Source organism: Pelophylax lessonae (assembly GCF_965119305.1).
Source record: "Pelophylax lessonae genome assembly, chromosome: 7".
In the NCBI taxonomy this organism is placed as follows: Eukaryota; Metazoa; Chordata; class Amphibia; order Anura; family Ranidae; genus Pelophylax; species Pelophylax lessonae.
Genome location: NC_138774.1, coordinates 178,411,825 through 178,437,542, shown reverse-complemented (window position 1 = coordinate 178,437,542; position 25,718 = coordinate 178,411,825). Strand labels below are relative to the sequence as shown.

The following is a 25,718-nucleotide window of genomic DNA, read 5'->3' as shown; positions in this document are numbered from 1 at the left end:
ATACCAGGTGCTAGGGTCGCTGTCTCTCCATAGGCTGTAGGAATGGTCAGCCTTGCGGAAGGCGAGAATACTGGAAACACCTAAAAGGAAAAAATGAATATGGTGTGGATATGGAAGACAAGGAAACACACAGCACAGTGCCGAGAGCACTCACCATCTTTCAGTTTCTTCTGCATGTCTATCTGAATCATGAAGGTGTTGGGGCCCAGCAGGCTCCATTCATTTTTGGTTTGCAGATAATGGTAGACATAGAAGATGGGAGCCACTCTCATCAGATCTGTCTCTGCGCTGCCTTTCGGAATGCTGACCAGAGTCTGTATGCTCTTTCCACTAACAATTGTTTCAATCACCTCGCCCAGAATATTACCTGTAGTACATAACATGAACAAGAGGCAGATGAATCACACTTATTATTTGTTGTTAAAGTCCAATTGCAGTTCATTTTATTTAAAAATTTGAGCTGGAGTGATGAAGGGTGAGATTCCTAACCAGGTTTGTATTAATCTTTTTGTCCCTTTGGGGGGATTGCTTCTCTCTTCCTTTCTTGGTGACACCTAGCCACACCCCCATACACAGGGTGTCACAGGGACAGTAAAGTCAATGAAAATCTCTAAAATGGGGACACAGACAGTAACATAAATTATTTAGGAAAATCAGCCCTTCTACATTCCACCTAAAACTATAAAGAATGTTTTTTTTTTTTTTATAGTGTTTTAGGATAGTATAAAAAGGACAGAACAGTCTAAAATGTGGAATAAGTGGAACTTAATAGGCTTTTTCTAACCTTATTATTCAGGCAGGGCCGGCCCAACCACCAGGCGGACCAAGCGGCCGCTTGGGGCGGGTAGGTCCGCAGCCGGGGATGGGCGGAAAAATGAACTTTTTTTTTTTTTTAAATACTTTATTATCCAGGGACCGGAGTTGCCGCCGCCCGCCCTGCCCCGGGTCTCGTGTGGATCGTTTTAAGTTATTAGCCCCGGCCCCCCGAGTGTCAAGCAGCGCTGCAGCCAGAAGAAGACGGAGGGGGGTGGAGGCGGAGCCAATGCAAGCCTAGGCGGCAAGGAGAGGAAAGGAATTTGAAATCCTCCTCCGCTCCGAGAACCTCTTCTGCAGTCACATGACGAGAGGAGGAGGATTTCAAATTCCTCTCCTTGCCGCCTAAGCTTGCATTGGCTCCGCCTCCACCCCAAGAATGTGAGTGCCCGACTGCCCGAGGGGGGGGAGGAAGAGGAATGTGAGTGCCCGACTGCCCGAGGGGGGGTGAAGAGGAATGTGAGTGCCCGAGGGGGGAAGAGGAATGTGAGTGCCCAAGGGGGGGGGAGAGGAATGTGAGTGCCCGAGGGGGGAGGAGGAAGAGGTATGTGAGTGCCCAAGGGGGGGAAGAGGAATGTGAGTGCCGCAGGGGGGGGAAGAGGAATGTGAGTGCCCGAGGGGGGGGAGGAAGAGGAATGTGAGTGCCGCAGGGGGGGAGAAGAGGAATGTGAGTGCCGCAGGGGGGGGGAGAGGAATGTGAGTGCCCGAGGGGGGGGGAGGAAGAGGAATGTGAGTGCCCGAGGAGGGGGAAGAGGAATGTGAGTGCCGCAGGGGGGGGAGAGGAATGTGAGTGCCCGAGGGGGGGGAGGAAGAGGAATGTGAGTGCCCGAGGGGGGAAGAGGAATGTGAGTGCCCAAGGGGGGGGGAGGAAGAGGAATGTGAGTGCCCGAGGGGGGGGAAGAGGAATGTGAGTGCCGCAGGGGGGGGAAGAGGAATGTGAGTGCCGAGGGGGGGGGGGGAGGAAGAGGAATGTGAGTGCCGCAGGGGGGGAGGAAGAGGAATGTGAGTGCCGCAGGGGGGGAGAGGAATGTGAGTGCCTGAGGGGGGGTGGGAGGAAAAGGAATGTGAGTGCCCGAGGGGGGGAAGAGGAATGTGAGTGCCGCAGGGGGGGGGGAGAGGAATGTGAGTGCCGCAGGGGGGGGAGAGGAATGTGAGTTCCGCAGGGGGGAGGAAGAGGAATGTGAGTGCCGCAGGGGGGGAGGAATGTGAGTGCCCGAGGGGGGGGGGGAGGAAGAGCAATGTGAGTGCCCGAGGGGGGGGGGGGGAGAGGAATGTGAGTGCCGCAGGGGGGGGGAAGAGGAATGTGAGTGCCCGAGGGGGGGAGGAAGAGGAATGTGAGTGCCCGAGGGGGGGAGGAAGAGGAATGTGAGTGCCTGAGGGGGGGGAGGAAGAGGAATGTGAGTGCCCGAGGGGGAGGAAGAGGAATGTGAGTGCCGCAGGGGGGGAGGAAGAGGAATGTGAGTGCCCGAGGGGGGGGAGGAAGAGGAATGTGAGTGCCCGAGGAGGGGGAAGAGGAATGTGAGTGCCGCAGGGGGGGGAGAGGAATGTGAGTGCCCGAGGGGGGGGGAAGAGGAATGTGAGTGCCCGAGGGGGGGGAGGAAGAGGAATGTGAGTGCCCGAGGGGGGGAAGAGGAATGTGAGTGCCCGAGGGGGGGGGAGGAAGAGGAATGTGAGTGCCCGAGGGGGGGGGAGAGGAATGTGAGTGCCGCAGGGGGGGGAAGAGGAATGTGAGTGCCCGAGGGGGGGGAGGAAGAGGAATGTGAGTGCCGCAGGGGGGGAGGAAGAGGAGTGCCGCAGGGGGGGGGAGAGGAATGTGAGTGCCCGGGGGGGGAGGAAGAGGAATGTGAGTGCCCGAGGGGGGGGAGGAAGAGGAATGTGAGTGCCCGAGGGGGGGAAGAGGAATGTGAGTGCCCGAGGGGGGGGGAGGAAGAGGAATGTGAGTGCCCGAGGAGGGGGGAAGAGGAATGTGAGTGCCGCAGGGGGGGGGAGAGGAATGTGAGTGCCCGAGGGGGGGGAGGAAGAGGAATGTGAGTGCCCGAGGGGGGGGGAGGAAGAGGAATGTGAGTGCCCGAGGGGGGAAGAGGAATGTGAGTGCCCGGGTGGGGAGGAAGAGGAATGTGAGTGCCCGAGGGGGGGAAGAGGAATGTGAGTGCCGCAGGGGGGGAAGAGGAATGTGAGTGCCCGAGGGGGGGGGAGGAAGAGGAATGTGAGTGCCGCAGGGGGGGGAGGAAGAGGAATGTGAGTGCAGCAGGGGGGGAGAGGAATGTGAGTGCCCGAGGGGGGGGAGGAAGAGGAATGTGAGTGCCTGAGGGGGGGAAGAGGAATGTGAGTGCCGCAGGGGGGGGGGGGAAGAGGAATGTGAGTGCCCGAGGGGGGGGAAGAGGAATGTGAGTTCCGCAGGGGGGGAGGAAGAGGAATGTGAGTGCCGCAGGGGGGGAGGAAGAGGAATGTGAGTGCCCGAGGGGGGGGGAGGAAGAGCAATGTGAGTGCCCGAGGGGGGGGAGAGGAATGTGAGTGCCGCAGGGGGGGGGAAGAGGAATGTGAGTGCCCGAGGGGGGGGGAGGAAGAGGAATGTGAGTGCCGAGGGGGGGAGGAAGAGGAATGTGAGTGCCTGAGGGGGGGGAGGAAGAGGAATGTGAGTGCCCGAGGGGGGGGGGGAGAGGAATGTGAGTGCCGCAGGGGGGGAGGAAGAGGAATGTGAGTGCCACAGGGGGGGGAAAGGAAGAGGAATGTGAGTGCCCGAGGGGGGGGAAGAGGAATGTGAGTGCCGCAGGGGGGGGAAGAGGAATGTGAGTGCCCGAGGGGGGGAGGAAGAGGAATGTGAGTGCCGCAGGGGGGGAGGAAGAGGAGTGCCGCAGGGGGGGGAGAGGAATGTGAGTGCCCGGGGGGGGAGGAAGAGGAATGTGAGTGCCCGAGGGGGGGAGGAAGAGGAATGTGAGTGCCCGAGGGGGGGAAGAGGAATGTGAGTGCCCGAGGGGGGGGGGGGAAGAGGAATGTGAGTGCCCGAGGAGGGGGAAGAGGAATGTGAGTGCCGCAGGGGGGGGGGGGAGAGGAATGTGAGTGCCCGAGGGGGGGGAGGAAGAGGAATGTGAGTGCCCGAGGGGGGGGAGGAAGAGGAATGTGAGTGCCCGAGGGGGGAAGAGGAATGTGAGTGCCCGGGGGGGAGGAAGAGGAATGTGAGTGCCCGAGGGGGGGAAGAGGAATGTGAGTGCCGCAGGGGGGGGAAGAGGAATGTGAGTGCCCGAGGGGGGGGAGGAAGAGGAATGTGAGTGCCGCAGGGGGGGAGGAAGAGGAATGTGAGTGCAGCAGGGGGGGAGAGGAATGTGAGTGCCCGAGGCGGGGGAGGAAGAGGAATGTGAGTGCCTAAGGGGGGGAAGAGGAATGTGAGTGCCGCAGGGGGGGGGGAAGAGGAATGTGAGTGCCCGAGGGGGGGGAAGAGGAATGTGAGTTCCGCAGGGGGGGAGGAAGAGGAATGTGAGTGCCGCAGGGGGGGAGGAAGAGGAATGTGAGTGCCCGAGGGGGGGGAGGAAGAGCAATGTGAGTGCCCGAGGGGGGGGAGAGGAATGTGAGTGCCGCAGGGGGGGGGAAGAGGAATGTGAGTGCCCGAGGGGGGGGGAGGAAGAGGAATGTGAGTGCCCGAGGGGGGGAGGAAGAGGAATGTGAGTACCTGAGGGGGGGGAGGAAGAGGAATGTGAGTGCCCGAGGGGGGGGGAAGAGGAATGTGAGTGCCGCAGGGGGGGAGGAAGAGGAATGTGAGTGCCACAGGGGGGGAGAGGAAGAGGAATGTGAGTGCCCGAGGGGGGGAAGAGGAATGTGAGTGCCGCAGGTGGGGAAGAGGAATGTGAGTGCCCGAGGGGGGGGGAGGAAGAGGAATGTGAGTTCCGCAGGGGGGAGGAAGAGGAATGTGAGTGCCGCAGGGGAGGGGAAGAGGAATGTGAGTGCCCGAGGGGGGGAGGAAGAAGAATGTGAGTGCCCGAGGGGGGGGAAGAGGAATGTGAGTGCCGCAGGGGGGGGAAGAGGAATGTGAGTGCCGCAGGGGGGGGGAGGAAAAGGAATGTGAGTGCCGAGGGGGGGAGGAAGAGGAATGTGAGTGCCCGAGGGGGGGGAAGAGGAATGTGAGTGCCGCAGGGGGGGGAGGAAGAGGAATGTGGGTGCCCGAGGGGGGGGGAAGAGGAATGTGAGTGCCCGAGGGGGGGAAGAGGAATGTGAGTGCCCGAGGGGGGGGGAGGAAGAAGGAGAGTGCCCGAGGGGGGAGGGAGGAGGAAGAAGGTGAGTGCCCGAGGGGGGGGGGGAGGGAGGAGGAAGAAGGTGAGTGCCTGAAGGGGGGAGGGAGGAGGAAGAAGGTGAGTGCCTGAGGGGGGAGGGAGGAGGAAGAAGGTGAGTGCCTGAGGGGGGGGGAGGGAGGAGGAAGAAGGTGAGTGCCTGAGGGGGGAGGGAGGAGGAATGTGAGTGCCGCAGGGGGGGAGGAAGAGGAATGTGAGTGCACGAGGGGGGGGTAGGAAGAGGAATGTGAGTGCCCGAGGAGGGGGAAGAGGAATGTGAGTGCCGCAGGGGGGGGGAGAGGAATGTGAGTGCCCGAGGGGGGGGGAAGAGGAATGTGAGTGCCCGAGGGGGGGAGGAAGAGGAATGTGAGTGCCCGAGGGGGGGAAGAGGAATGTGAGTGCCCGAGGGGGGGGAGGAAGAGGAATGTGAGTGCCCGAGGGGGGGGAAGAGGAATGTGAGTGCCGCAGGGGGGGGAAGAGGAATGTGAGTGCCCGAGGGGGGGGGGAGGAAGAGGAATGTGAGTGCCGCAGGGGGGGAGGAAGAGGAGTGCCGCAGGGGGGGGAGAGGAATGTGAGTGCCCGGGGGGGGGAGGAAGAGGAATGTGAGTGCCCGAGGGGGGGGAGGAAGAGGAATGTGAGTGCCCGAGGGGGGGAAGAGGAATGTGAGTGCCCAAGGGGGGGGGAGGAAGAGGAATGTGAGTGCCCGAGGAGGGGGAAGAGGAATGTGAGTGCCGCAGGGGGGGGGGAGAGGAATGTGAGTGCCCGAGGGGGGGGAGGAAGAGGAATGTGAGTGCCCGAGGGGGGGGAGGAAGAGGAATGTGAGTGCCCGAGGGGGGAAGAGGAATGTGAGTGCCCGGGGGGGGGGAGGAAGAGGAATGTGAGTGCCCGAGGGGGGGAAGAGGAATGTGAGTGCCGCAGGGGGGGGAAGAGGAATGTGAGTGCCCGAGGGGGGGGAGGAAGAGGAATGTGAGTGCCCGAGGGGGGGGGAGGAAGAGCAATGTGAGTGCCCGAGGGGGGGAGAGGAATGTGAGTGCCGCAGGGGGGGGGGAAGAGGAATGTGAGTGCCCGAGGGGGGGGGGAGGAAGAGGAATGTGAGTGCCCGAGGGGGGGAGGAAGAGGAATGTGAGTGCCTGAGGGGGGGGAGGAAGAGGAATGTGAGTGCCCGAGGGGGGGGAGGAAGAGGAATGTGAGTGCCCGAGGGGGGGGAAGAGGAATGTGAGTGCCGCAGGGGGGGAGGAAGAGGAATGTGAGTGCCACAGGGGGGGGAGAGGAAGAGGAATGTGAGTGCCCGAGGGGGGGAAGAGGAATGTGAGTGCCGCAGGGGGGGAAGAGGAATGTGAGTGCCCGAGGGGGTGGGAGGAAGAGGAATGTGAGTTCCGCAGGGGGGGAGGAAGAGGAATGTGAGTGTCGCAGGGGGGGGGAAGAGGAATGTGAGTGCCCGAGGGGGGGAGGAAGAGGAATGTGAGTGCCCGAGGGGGGGGAAGAGGAAAGTGAGTGCCGCAGGGGGGGGGGAAGAGGAATGTGAGTGCCGCAGGGGGGGGAGGAAAAGGAATGTGAGTGCCGAGGGGGGGAGGAAGAGGAATGTGAGTGCCCGAGGGGGGGGAAGAGGAATGTAAGTGCCGCAGGGGGGGGAGGAAGAGGAATGTGAGTGCCCGAGGGGGGGGGAAGAGGAATGTGAGTGCCCGAGGGGGGGGAAGAGGAATGTGAGTGCCCGAGGGGGGGAAGAGGAATGTGAGTGCCCGAGGGGGGGGAGGAAGAAGGAGAGTGCCCGAGGGGGGAGGGAGGAGGAAGAAGGTGAGTGCCCGAGGGGGGGGGAGGGAGGAGGAAGAAGGTGAGTGCCTGAAGGGGGGAGGGAGGAGGAAGAAGGTGAGTGCCTGAGGGGGGAGGGAGGAGGAAGAAGGTGAGTGCCTGAGGGGGGGGGAGGGAGGAGGAAGAAGGTGAGTGCCTGAGGGGGGAGGGAGGAGGAAGAAGGTGAGTGCCTGAGGGGGGAGGGAGGAGGAAGAAGGTGAGTGCCTGAGGGGGGTAGGGAGGAGGAAGAAGGTGAGTGCCTGAGGGGGGGGGGAGGGAGGAGGAAGAAGATGAGTGACTGAGGGGAGGAGGGAGGAGGAAGAAGGTGAGTGCCTGGGGGGGGGGAGGAGGAATGTGAGTGCCCGAGGGGGGGGGAGGAAGAGGAATGTGAGTGCCCGAGGGGGGGAGGAAGAGGAATGTGAGTGCCTGAGGGGGGGGAGGAAGAGGAATGTGAGTGCCCGAGGGGGGGGAAGAGGAATGTGAGTGCCGCAGGGGGGAGGAAGAGGAATGTGAGTGCCACAGGGGGGGGAGAGGAAGAGGAATGTGAGTGCCCGAGGGGGGGAAGAGGAATGTGAGTGCCGCAGGGGGGGGAAGAGGAATGTGAGTGCCCGAGGGGGGGGGAGGAAGAGGAATGTGAGTCCCGCAGGGGGGGAGGAAGAGGAATGTGAGTGCCGCAGGGGGGGGGAAGAGGAATGTGAGTGCCCGAGGGGGGGAGGAAGAGGAATGTGAGTGCCCGAGGGGGGGGAAGAGGAATGTGAGTGCCGCAGGGGGGGGGGAAGAGGAATGTGAGTGCCGCAGGGGGGGGAGGAAAAGGAATGTGAGTGCCGAGGGGGGGAGGAAGAGGAATGTGAGTGCCCGAGGGGGGGGAAGAGGAATGTGAGTGCCGCAGGGGGGGGAGGAAGAGGAATGTGAGTGCCCAAGGGGGGGGAAGAGGAATGTGAGTGCCCGAGGGGGGAAGAGGAATGTGAGTGCCCGAGGGGGGGAAGAGGAATGTGAGTGCCCGAGGGGGGGGAGGAAGAAGGAGAGTGCCCGAGGGGGGAGGGAGGAGGAAGAAGGTGAGTGCCCGAGGGGGGGGGAGGGAGGAGGAAGAAGGTGAGTGCCTGAAGGGGGGAGGGAGGAGGAAGAAGGTGAGTGCCTGAGGGGGGAGGGAGGAGGAAGAAGGTGAGTGCCTGAGGGGGGGGGAGGGAGGAGGAAGAAGGTGAGTGCCTGAGGGGGGAGGGAGGAGGAAGAAGGTGAGTGCCTGAGGGGGGAGGGAGGAGGAAGAAGGTGAGTGCCTGAGGGGGGTAGGGAGGAGGAAGAAGGTGAGTGCCTGAGGGGGGGGGAGGGAGGAGGAAGAAGATGAGTGACTGAGGGGAGGAGGGAGGAGGAAGAAGGTGAGTGCCTGAGGGGGGGGAGGAGGAAGAAGGTGAGTGCCTGAGCAAGTCTCCCTGTGTGACTGGATAGGAGGGGCATCCTTGGAATCCATCCACAGTGGCGGCCGGTGTACAGAGGGCGCAGGGGCGCCGTCCCCCCATCCATGCGTCCGGCCCTCTAATCTGCATGCAGAGGCGCTGGACGCATGGAGTTCAATGGGATTTTTTTTTTTTTGCATCACCTGATTAGAGCCAGAGGCTCTAATAGGGCGATGCAAAGGGTGGACCCGGGGTGCAGAGCAGTGCATCCCGAGCCCACCCATTGCGTGACAATAGCGAATGAAAATTCGCTATTGTCACACCGATCCTGGCCAATCAGGAAGCGCGTCTGATACGCGCTTCTTGATTGGCCGCAAGGCAAACCCCTTGCCATTAGCCGAGGAGGAGGCAGAAGACGTCTAGCCAATGACGAAATGCGTTAGGTGTAACGCATGTTGTGACGTCATACGGCGCTCGGTGGAACGCAATCCGGAAGTACCGCTCTCCACTGTTTAGCCCACGTGTATGACGGTGCGTCTGCATATGCATGGATTGCTTTTTTCATTGGTTTATTACACCAGTTAGGATTTTATCACCAATTGATCGTTTGTAGTGGCTTTTATTCAACTTATTTTTGGGACTGCATGTATTTTGGAGTGAACCGGGAGTGTGCAATAATAAATCTGTTTTACATACAATATTGCACTATCCGAGTTTCTTTTGTCCCTTATACCCCGTGGCTGGAGCTACCCCTACACAGGAGGATCACCGATCTGCTGAGCTGTGCTGGAACCCCCTGAAGTGAGCCAGCAACGTTTATCGGTACCAGGGAAGGGTTATCCGGGTCCGCCAGGAGGGACGTCCCTGTATCTGGAGATTGTCTCCAAAGCAAGGTAGGTCCTGATGCCGTAAGGCATACTGGACCCACGTCTTCTGGTGAGTCTGAATTTCACTTATTCTTCACGGTGAAGGGTCACAAAATATTGGGAAGAAGACAAGAAGGAATATCGGCACTTTATCTATTTATTAACTGTTCTGACATTTTATATTGGACTATTTGTTATTTATTTACACATAATTATTCTCACATATGGACTTGATCGCCTATTTATTTATTATACGTTTATAGACTTTGTCACGGATTACTGTTATATATAATTTTATGTATATTTATTCATTATTTATCACAGCAAGCGCTATAGGTAATCGATTTTTATTTTATTAGTTTGCCTAATGCTTTTTTATTTTATGCTAAGAGCTAATTGTGACAATTTTCTTGGTGTGGTTGCAAGAGGCATTACTAAACCTGGAGTGTCAGAAGGGTCTAAGTGTTCTGAATGTCACAGTAGGCATAGAGGTCTTATACTATTCAGCGGCTCCAGCCGGGGAAGTGCTACACTGGTAATTTAACAGCTGTTAGGCCAGGAGTTTGGCAGTTGTGCAATAGGTGGATTACCGTTGATGGAGAGGATTCGACTGATCTTTGTTTTCGGCACAATGCTTGATGGAACCCTGAAGGCCACGTCTTGATTCCTCTTCATTATTCCTGGAATTATTAAAATACAAAGGAAGTTCAGCTGACCTTAAGCAAGAGAAAAGGCTGAAGAGTCTGGATGACAATTTGTGTTATACAGCATTATATGACAAACTTGACCAGGCTGGATAGGGCTGGGACAAGGGTGGGCAGGAGGGGGGCTGCCCTGGGCACTATGGTATCATGTTAGGTGGGGAGGGCACCAAAGGAGATTGGGGGAAGGGGATTTGTGTTTAGAAGGGGGATTTGGGGGAGGCAGGGGGTAAGAATTGTTCTAGAAGGGCAAATTTAGAGAGGTGTGCTAGAAGTGGTAATTTGGGGAGATTTGTGCTAGGAGAAGGGAAGGGGGGGAGATCATTTATGCTAGGAGGATGGGAGGGAAGATGATTTATGCTAGGAGGAGGGATTTGGGGAGTTTGTGCTACAAAAGTATAACAATAGAGGGGAAATATTTTCTTTCTTTGGGGGCGGGGGGATTGTGCTAGTAGGGATGATTGGGAGGGTATTTGTACTAGAGGGGGAAATATGTGGGAGAGATTTGTGCTAGGATGGGGGTAGGGATTTTGTGCTGGAAGGAGGATTTGGAGTGGGGGGGGAGGGTTTGTGCTAGGAGGGGCACATTTTTTGGGAGAAATTTGTGCTGGGGGCATATGGGGGGGAGATAGGAGCTGGGAGAGAGGATTTCAGCAGGGGGGCAGATTTGTACTGGGGAAGGGGGGGGGAGAATTTATGCTTACGGGGTGTGCATGCAGATTAGTGCTTGATTTGTTTTTGGGGAATTTTTACTGACACATAATGTCATACATCTTGGGAGAAAGGGGGGCGCACTTTGGCATGTTCACCCTGGGCTTTGGATTACCTTGTCCCTGCACTGAGGCTGGGGTCCTAGTAGTGAAGATCAGAACTTTTGAGTGGTGCTGCCTGTGTGACTCCTCACTATCATTTTATAAAGGAATTTCCCTGATTTATGTATAATTCAAACTCCAAGCAAACAGCTCTAAATGCAATATAGGTGATGTATTTTACCCACCAAGGTTTGTTGATTTTGTTCAGTCTTGCAATCCAAACACCCCTATTGGACAGTACAGTCAGGTCCTGTACCTCCCAGTAGACTACACTGCAGTTTATTGTGCAGCCTGGTCCAAAACTTGACCCCATTCTGTGATGAACAATGAAGGAGCAGCAGTATACTGAATAAAGTACATGCTTCTGGTAATTTCTCTAGGAAGTGTGTTCCGACAGCACTTTACAAAGCAATGATGAGCTGATTGGCTCAGACTGCTGCTCCGCCCTCTCTCAATTAGCTGCAGTACAATGCACTATTGCTTTAATTGCAACCCCATTAGCTGCCTATACTCAGCTGCTCTGCTTTTTCTTATATCTATATAATACTCCCCTCTGGATCAAAGAAAATAGCTGATGTTTCTGGGTGTGGGAAGCGTGAGATTCACTCTCATGTGACCAGGCTGGTGCTTGGTTATTGGCCACTAACAAATTTGCCCTTACACGATTTCTTCTTTGTGCTCCCACAGTCTAAATTAGTTGGCGGGGGATAAAGGAGTACGTGCATTTGCATGGGCCACCATTAAACTAATTCTGTTGTATTGCCTTGCATTGACAAAGCACAGATTTCCTTGAAGACCCATTCAAATATGACTTATCTCACTTTCTAATTGTGCATGAAGTGTACATTGTCTAACCCCACTATCCATTGCATCTTTTTGCTTGGAAATTAAAATGGTGGATGTTGTTAGTCACCGTAAAAATAAAAATGACCACAAAAGCATACATGGATGGAGCTCCCCAAAATAAAAATAGGCTTCTTCTGTATCTCAGGGGCTCTATTGGTGAGGTTTTTGTGCTGAGTTCTGGGTCTGCACATCAGCTGCACCCGTTATCAGGGGCCCACGACCCTCCCTGCTGGATTATTATTTTATATTATGGAGAATGTAACAGGAGTTGCTGGAGTACCCACGATGGCCAGAAATATGCCAGAATGTGTGGCAAGGTGACAATCACTGGAATGCCCAACAGACTCCATTTATAAATGAAATAATCTTTTGACTGGGCAGACCATTTTAGAAACATTCAGAAAAGACAGATGTCAGAACATACCACGAACTCCCTGTGGATCCAGAGTAAATCCCATACTACTTTCTTCTTGAATCCCTTCTGGCTGTTTTGAGAGGGGAAAAGAGGCACCATCAGTTAATACTAGACCAATTCTGACTGTAAATGTTTCTGCAAATATGGAATTGAAATGATGGCAAACTAGTGTGACAGCCCAGAAAATAGACCCCAAGCTCTTTCTGCTTGTTTAGTGAGGTGGGACAACATTCATAAAATGAGGATGAAACAAATTTGTATATAGTTCCATCTATGCCAGACTGTTCAAAGATTGCAGTCTTAAACATTGCTTCTAAATGATATGTTTTCAGTTATGGCATCGCTTTTCACTCATGGGGGATCCATGGGGCAAAAATTCCATCATCTTCTCTGGTTTTGGGTGTGTTACCTAGCTAAAGAATTTCCAGGGCACGAAGAAAAAAATGTAATGGGTGTTTAAAAAACACTACAGTATTATCCAAATAATGAAACATAAAGGTATATTCAGCGCTGGACATATAATACCATATAAATGGACTAGCAGCTGAACACTCAAGGGCAATCCAAACAAATACCTCCTAAAATAAATGATAAATTATCCAAATAATGAAAGCATATAAAAAAAGGAGCAAAAACATGTATAGTTTTCACCCAGCTCTTAACACGTATATACAATGCCTGCTAAGCTGACACTTTTTGGTTATCCTCTTCACTGCCCTGGAACATTGTTTCACGTTAGGACTGCCATAAAACAATAAGAATGAGACCATGCTACTGGTTACTGAACTAGGGCTCAAATTGCTCAGATTTGTACACAACTACAGCTGCTTACACCTTTGGATCCACTGATGAATTTTATGTTCAATTTCCCTGAAAGTCATCTCTGCTTATGTATTGTTTCATCATAGGCTCACTTTACCTTAGGCTGATTTGTACCAGGGTGAATTCACATTAAAAATTTGTGGTTATGAAGTTTGGGAAAAAAACAGAAATATTTTCCAATGAAGCACCTACCACCACGCGCAGATTCTTGATCACAATCTCCCTCTTGGGAGCATTTAGGGTGAAGATGACGGGGTGGAGTCCAAGCTCCAGAGGGAGAAGATTGTATGTAAATGCCTTTGGAGATAGCGGATGGAATTCATCACGGCAACCTTTTGGACCTTCATAACGACCAGAGGAGGAATCGCTCACAAGACAGATTTCTTTACCCACCGACACGCTGACGCAACCCTGCAGAGAAGGATTTTATTCTCCATTCCCATGAAAATAATTATCAACAATTCACACCTATAATACACTCTCAGTCCTGCATTAGGAGCTAGTGCCAACTGGATTTTGTTAGCTTCAGCACTTCTCTCCTCATACATGTTTTTCTGTCCCACATACAGTAAACCCCCCTCCATTGCGGGGGTTACGTTCCCACTTCACAATAATGCTATATTCATGTCATAAGTTTTTGGGAGCACCTATATTTGTGAGCAACTATTTTCAAGAATGAAGCACACGAAGGGCAAATTTTGAACCAAAATATCTGATGAGCACATTAAGAATTCATTGAGAATTTCTACTACATCAGTTGAACCAGATATTGATGCGTTCGTTTATCAAAAACAGTGTCAAATATCGCACTCGTTTAATGCTGCCCTCTTTTACTTTTATAATAAAAAATATAAAATAAATACGTTTTATCACTCAGAGAGGTACATTATCTATATCAGTGATCGTTAACTTGTGATCTGCCTGACATTTGCTGCTCATTAGCTATAATTATTGTTATTGTATTTTATGTGTGGCCCAGGAAAGTCAAAAGGTTGGACACCCCTGTTTTAGAAACTTTGTCTTCATTGTGCCACTTAACAATGATGCTAAAACTATGCTTTTGCTGGGAAAAGACAAGAGTGCACAAAATACATGAACATTTCAATGTTTGTAGGGACGGCGCCTATGCCCAAAGGACCGAACAAGGTTAGGTTGGTTTCAGTGCTCCTCGTTCCACTAAAAAACAGGATGCACGCTCAAAAAATATTGTTGAAAGAATTTGAGACATCCCCGTCATCTCTCAAAGCTCATGCAATGGTAACTCAAAAGAGATACCCTACTATTGATGGTGGCAGGACCAAACCTTCAAAAGGTAATATGGAGATCCTGCATCACAATACTTATGTTCATACTATGTGAAACTGGTGACCCTAAATCAACAACTACCTCTGTAGATGCTACAGAGTTGCTCATAGTGAACCAGCTGCAACACCAGGCTAGTTCTGTCATCAGTGAGACTGTACCTGACAACTAAAAAATAGTAACGTCTGTTCACTTAGAGAATCTTACCAAGAGCTCAAATAGTTTTGATCTTTTAGCAGGTATTTAAATGCATCTGCAATGAAATCTGAATGATCTCAGAAGCATCTCAACCTGGTGTCAAAAGCACTCTGCATTTGCCCTTTGAAAGCTGTTGGCAAAGTCCCTATATACCTGTGCCAATGTCTTGTGTTTGCTTCAAGCAATTTTTACATTCCCTTACAAATCTTGAAATCAGAAAGAAAGCATGGCAATATTGTCAAGCAATGTTTGGGAAATTTACAACTATATGTTATCTAGATAAACAGAATTACTGTATATAGCGTAATGATTACATTCAAATAGAAATTATGGGAATGCAAAATCTCCTGGAAGCAGTTCAGGTTGACTTTGTACCTGTTAATGAACTCGGAATAATCTCAGAAGCATCTAAACAAATGCCATCAACAAAAAGCCCTAACGATGATATAACATGGATGTGTAGACTGCTTGTATTTGTTTTGGAACAAACCCAGTCGATTAGACAAAAACATTTCTGGATGTTTTCATGAAATAATGATTTGTTTCTGTGACTGATCTAACTCGTATTCTATTTTTTTAATCAATCTTGTGCATTTTGTTTTTTTTTTACTGAAAGTAGTTGTTTTATAGAGAATTATATTACTATTATCATTCTCAAATAGAATCCAATTTGAACTAAAAAGTGATCATTATGGTGTATGGTGGGTCATCTGCCATAAAATGAATAACCAGATCTGAGGCCAGTTATTCACCAATGTGTGTGGCTATGTGTAGCATAGCCTTAGAACCCCAATGAAGGCTACTCCCCTGGGAGCCCCCAGATGTTCAGGAATTCCCCACGTAAAGTTCCTGAATCCCCCACCCCAGTAACGCAATCCTCCAACCAAGGGAGAAACCTCTTAATTGCCAACTTAGGGTAAAACTTTGGATTGTAGGATAGTGTGGGCGATGAGGGTGGCTTGTAGTAGTGATCGACCAATATCGGTTTTTCGTTGCCGATACCGATACTGATATTTTGGTCAATGCATATCGGTATTGGCCGATATGGGCCGATATTTTCGTGCATTTTAAAAAAAAATGTTTTTTTTCTTTGACAGGTACTCTTGTGGAGGGATCTGGGGGTCTAAAGGACCCCAAACCCCTCCTCTGCACTTAAAAGCATTCAAAACACCAAGTTTGGCTGTTTTGAATGCTGTCATTTTTTGAATCTGGCACCAGTACCCGGTAGTGATGTCATGACAGCACTTCCAGGGTTTTTGCATGGAGACCCGATCAGAGCCGAATGCGGCTTTGATCGGATCTTTGGGGGCCGTGCAGGCTGGTTGCCCGGGTCTCCCGCGGAAGGCGGTGGGAGGGGGGGGGACGTCCCCTCCCGCTCCTTGTAATGATAGCCGAGCGGCTTCTCAGCTGCACAGCCGACCGTCGGCTATGGACGCCGGTACCGGGTTGATGCCTCTAGCTGCAGGCATCACTCCGGTACAAGCACTTTCCCGAAATATCGGCAATATCGGTCAGCTTGGTGGCCGATTCCGATATATCAGGGAGAGTGCATATCGGCCTTTGATATATCGGCTTTGCCGATAATCAGTCGATCCCTAGCTTGTAGTGCCACCTGGTGGGAATTCCATTCTTTTTTTTTAACTTTTTTGGTGTGACAGGTTTACTTTTTGTAAGCTGGCATGAAGTAAATGTCAGGTCTCTCCAGTGTTAAACCAAAAATGCGTGCCATCATTACCTTAACTTTGTAAGGTTGGTAGTTGTAAACGGTCACTTTGATCTGAACTTGCTCCCCTCGTACAACGGAGTAGGGAAGTTGCACGTCCAAAAACAAGTCTTTAAACACGATAAATGTCAGCGGATCAGCAACACAGATACCTAGAAGATAACATCCAAATGAAGTATTATTATTATTATACAGAATTTATATAGTGCCAACAGTTTGCGCAGCGCTTTACAATGTGAGGGAAGACAATACAGTTACAATACAATTCAGAACAGGAGGAACTAGAGGGCCCTGCTCGTTAGAGCTTACAATCTAGAAGGGAGGGTCAAGTGAAACCAAAGGCAACAACCGTGGGGGATGGGCTGATGGAGAAAATGGAGGTATATTTGTTAGGTGTGGGTAGGATAGGCTTCTCTGAAAAGGAGGGTTTTCAGAGATTGCCTAAAAGCTAATAGAGTAGGAGATAATCAGACAGATAAGGGTAAGGAGTTCCATAGGATTGGAGAGGCTCTGGAAAAGTCCTGGAGGCGAGCATGTAGGAGGTGAAGAGGGAGCTAGAGAGCAGGAGGTTTTGAGAGGAACGAAGAGAGCGATTAGGTTGGCATTTTGAAACTAGGCTAGTGTATTAGTGTAGTTAGCCACTAGGAGGTGCAACGTGGCTACATTAATTCCTATTATTGTGGGAAGGACAGTTCATATACTGAGATTCAGACAGACATTCACCTTTATCAGACATGCTGACTCCTTGCACTTCCCAGGTAGTGAGAGAGTCTGGAAGACTTATATCCACTTTCTTACTGCCACCTCTAGGGGAAAACAGACAATCCTAATCATTTAGAATGGAATACAGTATATAACAGAATTAATAATGCAACCTTTTTTTTAAAGGTATGATCTGTCACAGATTTTCGTAATAAATATTAAGGCACAACATTGCTATGCAACATGTATTCCTAAACTGATCACAAGAAGAAAAACAGTGTATTTTCAGAAACGCTACAATGTTTGGCACAGTGTATCAATGTGGTATAGCTTGCAGATAATTGACAGCCATGTAGATGCTAATTATATAGACACTACTGAGGATGACACATAGCTGGCCTTTCTATTCAATGTCTTAAAAACCTAACTGTAGTATCCTTCAGGATTTTGTCTACAAAGCACATTGAATCAAATGAAATAAAAATAATATTAAGCACAAATCATAATATACCTAATAACTAAACATGCAAGCTGAACACTTCAAGGTTAATACACAACACCTTCAATGATTGCAATAAAATAAAATAGTGCAGTGCAAGAATCTACCAAACCTAAATTCATAAAAAAATATATATTTATAAAAGGTCCATCTCATAGGATCAGTGTTGATGTTAATGAGGCTCCTATGAGATGTACCTTTTTGAATATATTATTTTTGAATTTAGGTTTAGTAGATTCTTGCGCTGCACTATTTTATTTTATTGAAAGCAGATTGAATACCTGTCCGTAATGGCGTGCTCCTCCCACAGCCAACTTTCTGGGAAATAACTGCGAATTTCTGGCTCATCCAGATTGAAAACTGTCCTGATATCTGAAAGAGAAAGCAATATTTCAACTTCAATACAGTATAGCTTCATCTGTCCTTTTGTAGTGGATAAAGAAATAATTCAGTATTACTGTGGTGAAGACCTTAGTGTGTATGAATCTCTGCAGAGGATGATGTGAATGGCTCAGTATTCTTTGTATAGCACTTTCAAAAAGGTTAGAGCTAAATAAATGTATATTCATAACAATGTATGACTGTGGTGGACATGAATGTGGATATTAGAGTATAAGCTTCTCTGATTCAGAGACAAATGGGAATGCTTTAGCGTTCTCAACACAGCACTGTGGAATATGTCAGAGCTATATAAATGTATAATAATAATAGTGTGTAACTGTGGTGGAACATTGGAGAATAAGCTCCTTTGGTGCAGAGATTGATGAATGGTTCAGTATTTTTGTACAGCACTGCCGATTATGTCAAAGGTACATAAATGTATAAAAGAGTATGATTGTAGACAGTGGGAGCTCCTCTGCTGTACAGACTGATTTGAAGAGTATATTGTGCTCTGTATAGTACAGCAGAATATATAAGTTATACAAACCTATAATAATAACAATAATCTGGTACAGTAGGACAAATCTTACACATTCTTCCAAGTTGCAGTTCTTTTTTCTGCTTGTCTAGAATTGCTTTCAGCTCTCTGGCCTGCTGGCAGCATTTTGCAAACACTTTTGCACACATTGGGAAATTTGGTTTCAGTTTCTGGACTCGCTCGACTCCTTTCTTACACTCATTTTCATTGATTAAATTGGTCCCACCAGCCATGCAGCAGTTTCTAACACTTTTATTCAGGAATTTGCTGGCTGTAAGGGGAGAACATGTACATGTATTTAGGAATTAAAAAAGGATATCCAGAAATGAAAACATGGAATGTGAAAGTGTATCTGTTTAAACTGACTCACGACACATCCAGTCAGTGGAGTGCCTTTCAACAATTAGCTACCCACCCCAGCACCCATCCAGCAGCAAAAGACCCCCACACAAAAATAGATCCCCCAGCAGCCAACATCAATAAATCCTCTAGCACACCCCAGCGCCCCTTGCCATTACATACATTCAGTGCTGGAGGTGCCAGAACTATGTCCCCTTGCATTCCCACAGAACAAAAAAACCCTGGTGGTGAAGCTTCACTTTCTAAATAATACCCAACCAGGAAAAAAGAAAATGAAGGAACAAAAAAAAAAACAGCATTTTGCTTTCACATGATTAGATGATGGAAGTAAACAGAACTTCATCACATTCACTAAGCACTGCAAAGTTCGCAGTCTATTTGTCTTTAGAAAAAAAAAATAATCCCAAGGTATATTTGGCTCTGAGTTCCTAAGAATGCGCTGTCAGTCCTGCCCACTTCATTTCAAATGAACTTGAAAGAACGAAAACCCCTGCTTATCTATCCTCCCACCCCTCACCCCTATAAAGCCAGGGTATACATGTTCCAAAAATCCTGCTGAACCAGCCAAATTTTAGTCTGTGTATACTCCTCTCTGTTAAACAGAAGCAGGTCTCGTTTTACTTTTTTTTTGTTTAAAAAAAGCAAACGTATCATACGTACTTGCTCTGTGCAGAGATTCTCCTCTTCTCAGGTCATTGGCGCTTCTGGCCCCTCCCTCCTGCTGAGTGGCCCCACAGAAAGCAGCTTGCTATGGGTGCACCCGAGCCGAGCCGCTGCTCTGTGTGTCCATTCAGACACGGAACCGTGGCTCAGCCTCATCCTCTCTCTCCTTATTGGGTCATTGACTTTGATTGATAGCGGGGGTGTCAGGTTATCAACAGCAGGGGAAGAACTCTAGGACCCAGCATCCATCAGGGTACCAATGGTAGGTGAAGGACTCTAGGACCCAGCATCTCCACCAGCACTTCACATGGGCCTTTATAAGGAAGTTTGCCAGTTGTTGAAGTTGCTGATTGAACTTCAGCTTGTTACCTGTGTTCCTGTGATTCCTTGCTCCTGTGATCCTTAGTTACCGACCCAGCTTGTTTCTGACTTTTCTCTTGCTTGCTCCAGTCCTTGACCCCCGACTTGTCTTACGGATACCCTCTGCCTGCACTCTTGTTTTTGATCTCGGCTTCCCACCTGACTTTGTCTGCTCTGTTACCCACCTGGTTTCTGATCCTGGCTTGTACCGACTATCCTTCGGACACAGTGATTCTACAGATTTGTCACACCTCACAGGCACCATCTGCCTACAGCCTCTGCTCAATCCATCAGCAGTATCCCTGAGTCCTCCTGCATGCAACTCCACAGACGACCTGGGCTACTTTGTGCCCGACTCCTCTTTTCTCACCTCCAGGAGAGTCCGGAACTTAGCCGCAAGGGAAGCCCTTTCTCCATTGGCCTAAAGAACCCGGTACCTGATAAGGGGGAGCCAATGGTGCAGTCTCACCCACATGGAAGAAAAATATATAAAAAATATATTCTAAATAAACATTTTTTATTTTTCCCAATTATATTTGAAATATATTTGAAATGCTACAATTTTGGCCATATTCAATATATTTCTAAAATTTTTATCCAAGAAAAATGGAAATATATTTGAAATGCTACAATTTTGGCCATATTCAATATATTTCAAAATATTTTTTCCCTAAATATATTGGAAATACATTTTTCTTCCATATGGGCAGCCAATGAGGAGTCCTGGACAGTCGAGGCTCTTGTGCAACATCGCTGGATCGCGGTGGGGCTCAGGTAAGTATTAGGGGGACTGAGGGGTGCTGCTGCACACAGAAGGTTTTTTTATCTTAATGTATAGAATGCATTAGGATAAAAAACCTTCTGCCTTTAGAACCACTTTAACTCCTCTTTGTGTATAGGCAAAGAGCTCAGAAAGTTTTCAGCTCACAGGATTTCTGGCAGAATTGACAGGTATTTTTTTCTACTTGAGAGCAAGAAAGAGAAGTTTCAAAAGAAAATACCACAAGGGCATTCTCAGCTTCACCAGCTTCTTTTTTTAAGCCGTAGCAAAAAAAACAACATATTTTAAAAACCGCTAACATTCATCCAGCCAACGACCATTTCACTTGCTGTCTGCAAGTTTTCCTAATGCAATCAGATAGCCATAAGAGAAGTTCATTGCAGGGGTTTACATACACTGAGCCCATGAAAATGCAGTCAAGGTGTTCTTGGTTCTAGTCCTACCCCCACTATCTTCACTTCAGCCACACCCACTGTTGCACGCTACATCCGGCTGTGGTGGAATATTTTAAACAGTGAGAAGATTTTCCAGACGAGGATAAAAAAAATTGACAGACGCTCTAACCCTTTCTTACTGCATTCAAAACGAAAAGAAAATGTTGGCTGGAGTTTTTACTTTAATTATTTGCAATTGTATTTCTAGGAATCTCACAAATTACCTTCTTTCTTGATTTCATCCTCCAGTGATCTTTTGCTTCTTAATATTGCATCACACTTCCAATCTGAGAAAATGAAATGGAATTGTGGGTAGAATGACAACCAAAGCAGTATGCACCCTGTGATGACTTTTTTGCCTTTAATCCCCCTCCAGCAACTTACTGATTGCATTTATTTTCTTCTGTGGGTTATCTTCAGTTTACGAGTTTAATTGGAATTGTTTATTTCTAGCTATTGGGGAAATGACTAAAGTGCTGTTTGTGCTGTCTCCCCCTACAACAGAAATAAGCCTCTTCTGGAGGATAGAACCATCTTCAGAGAACATTTGACAGGTGGGGTGGAGGTGTTGTATCACCTCCTCACTGTCTGCCTTAACCCCCTTGATTTTACAGTTAATAAATGAAACAATTGCTTTCCACTGAGAATTATTAATTAATAGTATCTGTTTTTCATGGCCATATTTAAAAGTTGCTGGGGTGTAAGATGGGTCCAGGGGCAGGAGGTGCTGTTCAATGCTTGGATAGGAGATGGGTGCTGGGGGCAGTTGATGATTTTTAGTGCCACCTGGGTGGGAAAAGGGTACAGAGAGCAGATGATATTTTGCAGTGAAACCAGATGAGAAATGAATGCCGGGGGGTGGGCAGATCGTACTTTAAAATGCCTACAGGTTGGGAGATGGGTACAAGGGTTAGATGAGAGATGGGTTTAAGGGGTAGATTATGATTTTCAGTGCTATCAGGGTGGGAAAGGGGTATAGTAGGCAGATTATAATTTTTCAATGCCTCTAAGGTAGAAGATGGCTACAGGGGGCAAATAAGAAGTGGGTGTGGTGTAAGGGGCAGATTATACTTTTCATTGCTATCAGGGTGTGAAAAGGGTACAGGGCAGATGACACTTTCCACCAGGGTTGCAAATGGGTGTAAGGAGTAGATAATACTTTTCAATACCTCCCGGGGGGAATTGGATGCAGGGGGCAGATGATGATGCTTTTCCAGGTCTCCACAGTGGGAGACAAGTGCAAGGGCAGTTGTAAGGTGGTTCTGTACTGTATACTGTACAATGAGGGAGACAATAATTCTAGAGATAGATAACCTATACATGTACTCCAATTTTCTCCAATGCACATGCATGATTTACAATTTTCTGATGCTCAATTCACACACATTTGTGGAACAGCAACAAAGATGAACAATAACAAAATAGGTTAAATAAGAGATGCCTATGTTACAATAGAAATATTTTGACTTTTGCTGTTATTACAAATACAGATGATGGTCTCTTGTACTCCACCCTTACCCAAGCCCTGAGAAGCCTGGATGTTGGCATTCGTTAAAAATGTAAGGCCAGCTGTTTGGAAGACATCCACGTTATTCTGGCCGGCGCCAGCACCGCATCCCAAGTCCGATTCCTCTATCTTGCGTAGAACCTGCCACAAAGGAAAGATGTCAACATGGCGATTTGCAGCTGTATTAATCGCCTGCCACATATTGCAGCCTGGACTGATGCCAATGGCTGAGAAATTAACAGTGAAAGATTACATGACAAGTAAAATACAATCTCCACCAATGGACAATAAAAGCTGCAGTTGTATGGTGACTGCCAGGGCTATTTCAGCAAAATACAGGCAGCAGAGCCATCTGTCACCATAGAGTGGTTTGATATTGGTAATGAGGGATTTTTATGGTGAAATATTTACTCCTAATGCTTATTTAATACACAAACAAATACAGGCATTTAATAGATTCTGTCTTCCAGTCAACTAATACTTAAAGTGTTACTAAATCCACAACAGTAAAATCAGTATGTATATGCAGTAAAGCATGCTTTTTATACTCACTGTGGAACCCAATGGGTTAATCCTTTGCATTGTGTAAAAAGGCTGTTTGATCCTGTACCCACAGATCCTCCTCTTCTTGCAATGTCCCCATAACATGTCCAGATAAGACAGAGTTACTGGAGTCAGGCTGCACATGCTCAGTTTGGTGTGTATTCCTTTGCTTGGGAGTGTGCATGTGATCAGCACAAGGTCAATCAGCACTGTCCAGACAGAGGGTCAGGGGTCCTGCATCCTGATAGGACAGCCAGTGCATTATGAAAACTCTTCCTACAAGCGCTAAACAAGGCACTGGTAGAAATCACAAGACTGCTCTAACTGCTGATTAGAAAAGGTATTTAGCAGTATATATTTACTAAAATGATTGCATTTCCATGTTCTGTATACTGTGGGAGAACAGATATAGTGAATGCAGGCTCCTGGGTTTAGTAACACTTTAAGTACCTCTAATCAAATAGCACCGTACATACAATTTCCTAATCAATCAGCCACTAAATTTATTAGGCTGATTAAGATGTTAACACATAAATCAGGTAAATTACCAATCATAAGGGTGATAGAGATGCCAGTCAACAAATACCCACATCAACACTACAGAAGTAGAGGCTTGGTTTATGACTTTATCAGGGTATCAGAAAACAATAAAATCCCTGTCTCCTCACCCAAATGAGTTTTATTTATTCACTTGTGGATTCATCCAGCTCCATCTTGAAACTCTAGACTGTAATAAATGTGCCACAAAAGTTTTCACTCACTGTAACTGACTCCCTATAGTGTTTACATTTTCCATGCCTGGTGGTAGGCAAGCAGGTTAAGCAGATCAGTTTCTCTTCTGATACACCACAAAGATCATAAGGAGCAGTTACACACACAAGCAATAAATCAACATTGCTTGTAATAAGTAACTTTTATAGTTTTACAATCTTTTATGGGAAAGGAGTAGGGGGAAGTTACTACCAAGGCTTCAGACAACAAAAAAAATTGCCCCTGATTTTATATAATTTTTAATTGTATATCTCCCTACATCTCCATAACTGAAATATTACAAATATCTTTAGAGACGTTTGCAGACAGCATGGAATAAGCTTTTGTCTTTTTTTTTATTTGCTGTAATTGACTCTGCTCATAAGCAGTTATGCTAGTTTTTATTTTTACTTAACTCTTTCCAGAGGTCTCTGGGACTTTTTTGTGACATCAAAAATAGAGACATCAACAGCAGACAATGCCACTATGGAGCCAGTTAGGGCATTCACATTAAGCGTTATGTTTTCTTTTGGCTTGAAGGTATCACTAGGCACGCTCAGTTTAACCTGAAAGATACAGAAGAAGTATATGAAATCAGAGTTCAATGTTCTTGATAGGAACTACAAGCAGTAGCATGCCATGTCAGCCCTTTTCTGATATAAACTTCTGATGTGATCTTCTATACTTCTGGCTTACCTTCTGGTTATTAAGGCAGTTGTCCTGGACTTCCACCCAGATGGAATCAGCAATAAGTTCAGCAGTTGATTCTCCAGTAACGATATAGTATACAAGTAGACGAAAGGATGGAACCATATTCGCTGCTATCTGGATGTTTAGATACTGGGAGACAGAGCCAGATAACCGTTGCACTGTGTCATATTTGAGTATCTTCCCCTTCGATATAATCTATGTAGGCAGAAGCACACCAGTCATTAAATTATAGAATTCCTATGAAGAAAATGTGGGTTTTGACTTGTGATGACTAAACAGAGAAACTGGTTGGCTTGGAATAGATGTAATCACTCTTTTGCTGTCAATTTTTATTAATTATTTGATTTATTATTGACTGCCATAACATGAATGAGCATTTTATATAAAATTCTAACCATTTTATCATGACCATGTGTGTGCAAAGATCACCTCAGGGCAGATAATGAGATGATCACTTTAACCACTTTAGCACTAGCCACTGTGCTGCTACTGCGGCACAGTGGCTCGTTATCGTCCTCGGAGACTCCTCCCCTGTAGGCGGCGCTCGCTGTTTTCATTCACAGCGGGAGTCGGGTCAGGGGAGGAGCGGTGGCGATCGCCGCTGCTCTGCCCCGATCGCCGGGGAATCCAGTTTAGAGATCCGCCCGCCTGTGTAAACAGAGCGGGCGGATCTCCTAAGTGACAGGGAGTGACAGATCGGAGTGTTCAGCATAGCTGAACATCCGATCTGTCCCTGGCTCACTCAGTCACCTCCCCCCCCCCAACACGTTAGTAAGCACCAGGCATACATTAACCCCTCCCTCTCCAATAAAATTAACCCCTTCCCTGCCAGTGTCATTTTTACAGTAACAGTGCATATTTATAGCACTGATTACTGCAGTAATGTCACTGGTACCCCCAAAAGTGTCAAAAATGTCAGTCAAGGGTCCGATCTGTCCGCCGCAATGTCGCAGTCCCGCAAAAAAAAAAACGCAGATCGCCGCCATTACGCGTTAAAAAAAAAAACCACCAAAAATGACATAAATCTTTCCCTTAGTTAGTAAACGCAATAACTTTTGCGCAAACCAATCAAAATATGCTTATTGCGATTTTTTTTTACCAAACATGGGTAGCAGAAAACAAATTGGCCAAAAATTTTAAAAAAAATTGGTTTTTACATTTTTTTGGGGGGGAATTTCATATAAAAAAATGTTAAAAATATTGTTATTTTTTCAAAATAAACGCTCTTTTTTTGTTTATAGCGCAAAAAGTTAAAATCGCACAGGTGATCAAATACCACCAAAAGAAAGCTCTGTTTGTGGGAAAAAAAAGACGTAAATTTTGTTTGGGTACGGCGTCGCATGACCGCGCAATTGTCAGTTAAAGTTGCACAGCGCCGAATCGCAAAAAGTGGCCCAGACGTAAGACAGCAAAATGCTCTAGTGGTAAAGGGGTTAAAAGGCTAGTTTGTTTATTGGCAAACTAAGAAACTGTATGGAAGCATTCATCAACAATTTCTAGTTGTGCTTTATAATCTGACATAGAAATCTTAAAGATAGAATTCTCTGACA

At 48.2% G+C, this 25,718-nt stretch overlaps 1 protein-coding gene across 1 annotated transcript in view; it reads right to left on the bottom strand.

The window, feature by feature from the left end:
- C5 (complement C5) overlaps positions 1–25,718 on the bottom strand; it is a 129,686-nt gene that overhangs the window by 45,172 nt on the left and 58,796 nt on the right. Inside the window, exons 13-25 of the mRNA XM_082263322.1 lie at positions 24,154–24,363; positions 23,874–24,023; positions 22,176–22,305; positions 20,882–20,944; positions 18,112–18,330; positions 17,422–17,512; positions 16,663–16,745; positions 15,952–16,091; positions 12,909–13,127; positions 11,904–11,964; positions 9,711–9,800; positions 155–367; positions 5–80 (exon numbers count right to left, since the gene is read on the bottom strand). Of these exons, the coding sequence (XP_082119448.1) occupies positions 5–80; positions 155–367; positions 9,711–9,800; positions 11,904–11,964; positions 12,909–13,127; positions 15,952–16,091; positions 16,663–16,745; positions 17,422–17,512; positions 18,112–18,330; positions 20,882–20,944; positions 22,176–22,305; positions 23,874–24,023; positions 24,154–24,363 (1,745 nt within the window). The remainder of the gene's footprint in view (positions 1–4; positions 81–154; positions 368–9,710; positions 9,801–11,903; positions 11,965–12,908; positions 13,128–15,951; positions 16,092–16,662; positions 16,746–17,421; positions 17,513–18,111; positions 18,331–20,881; positions 20,945–22,175; positions 22,306–23,873; positions 24,024–24,153; positions 24,364–25,718) is intronic.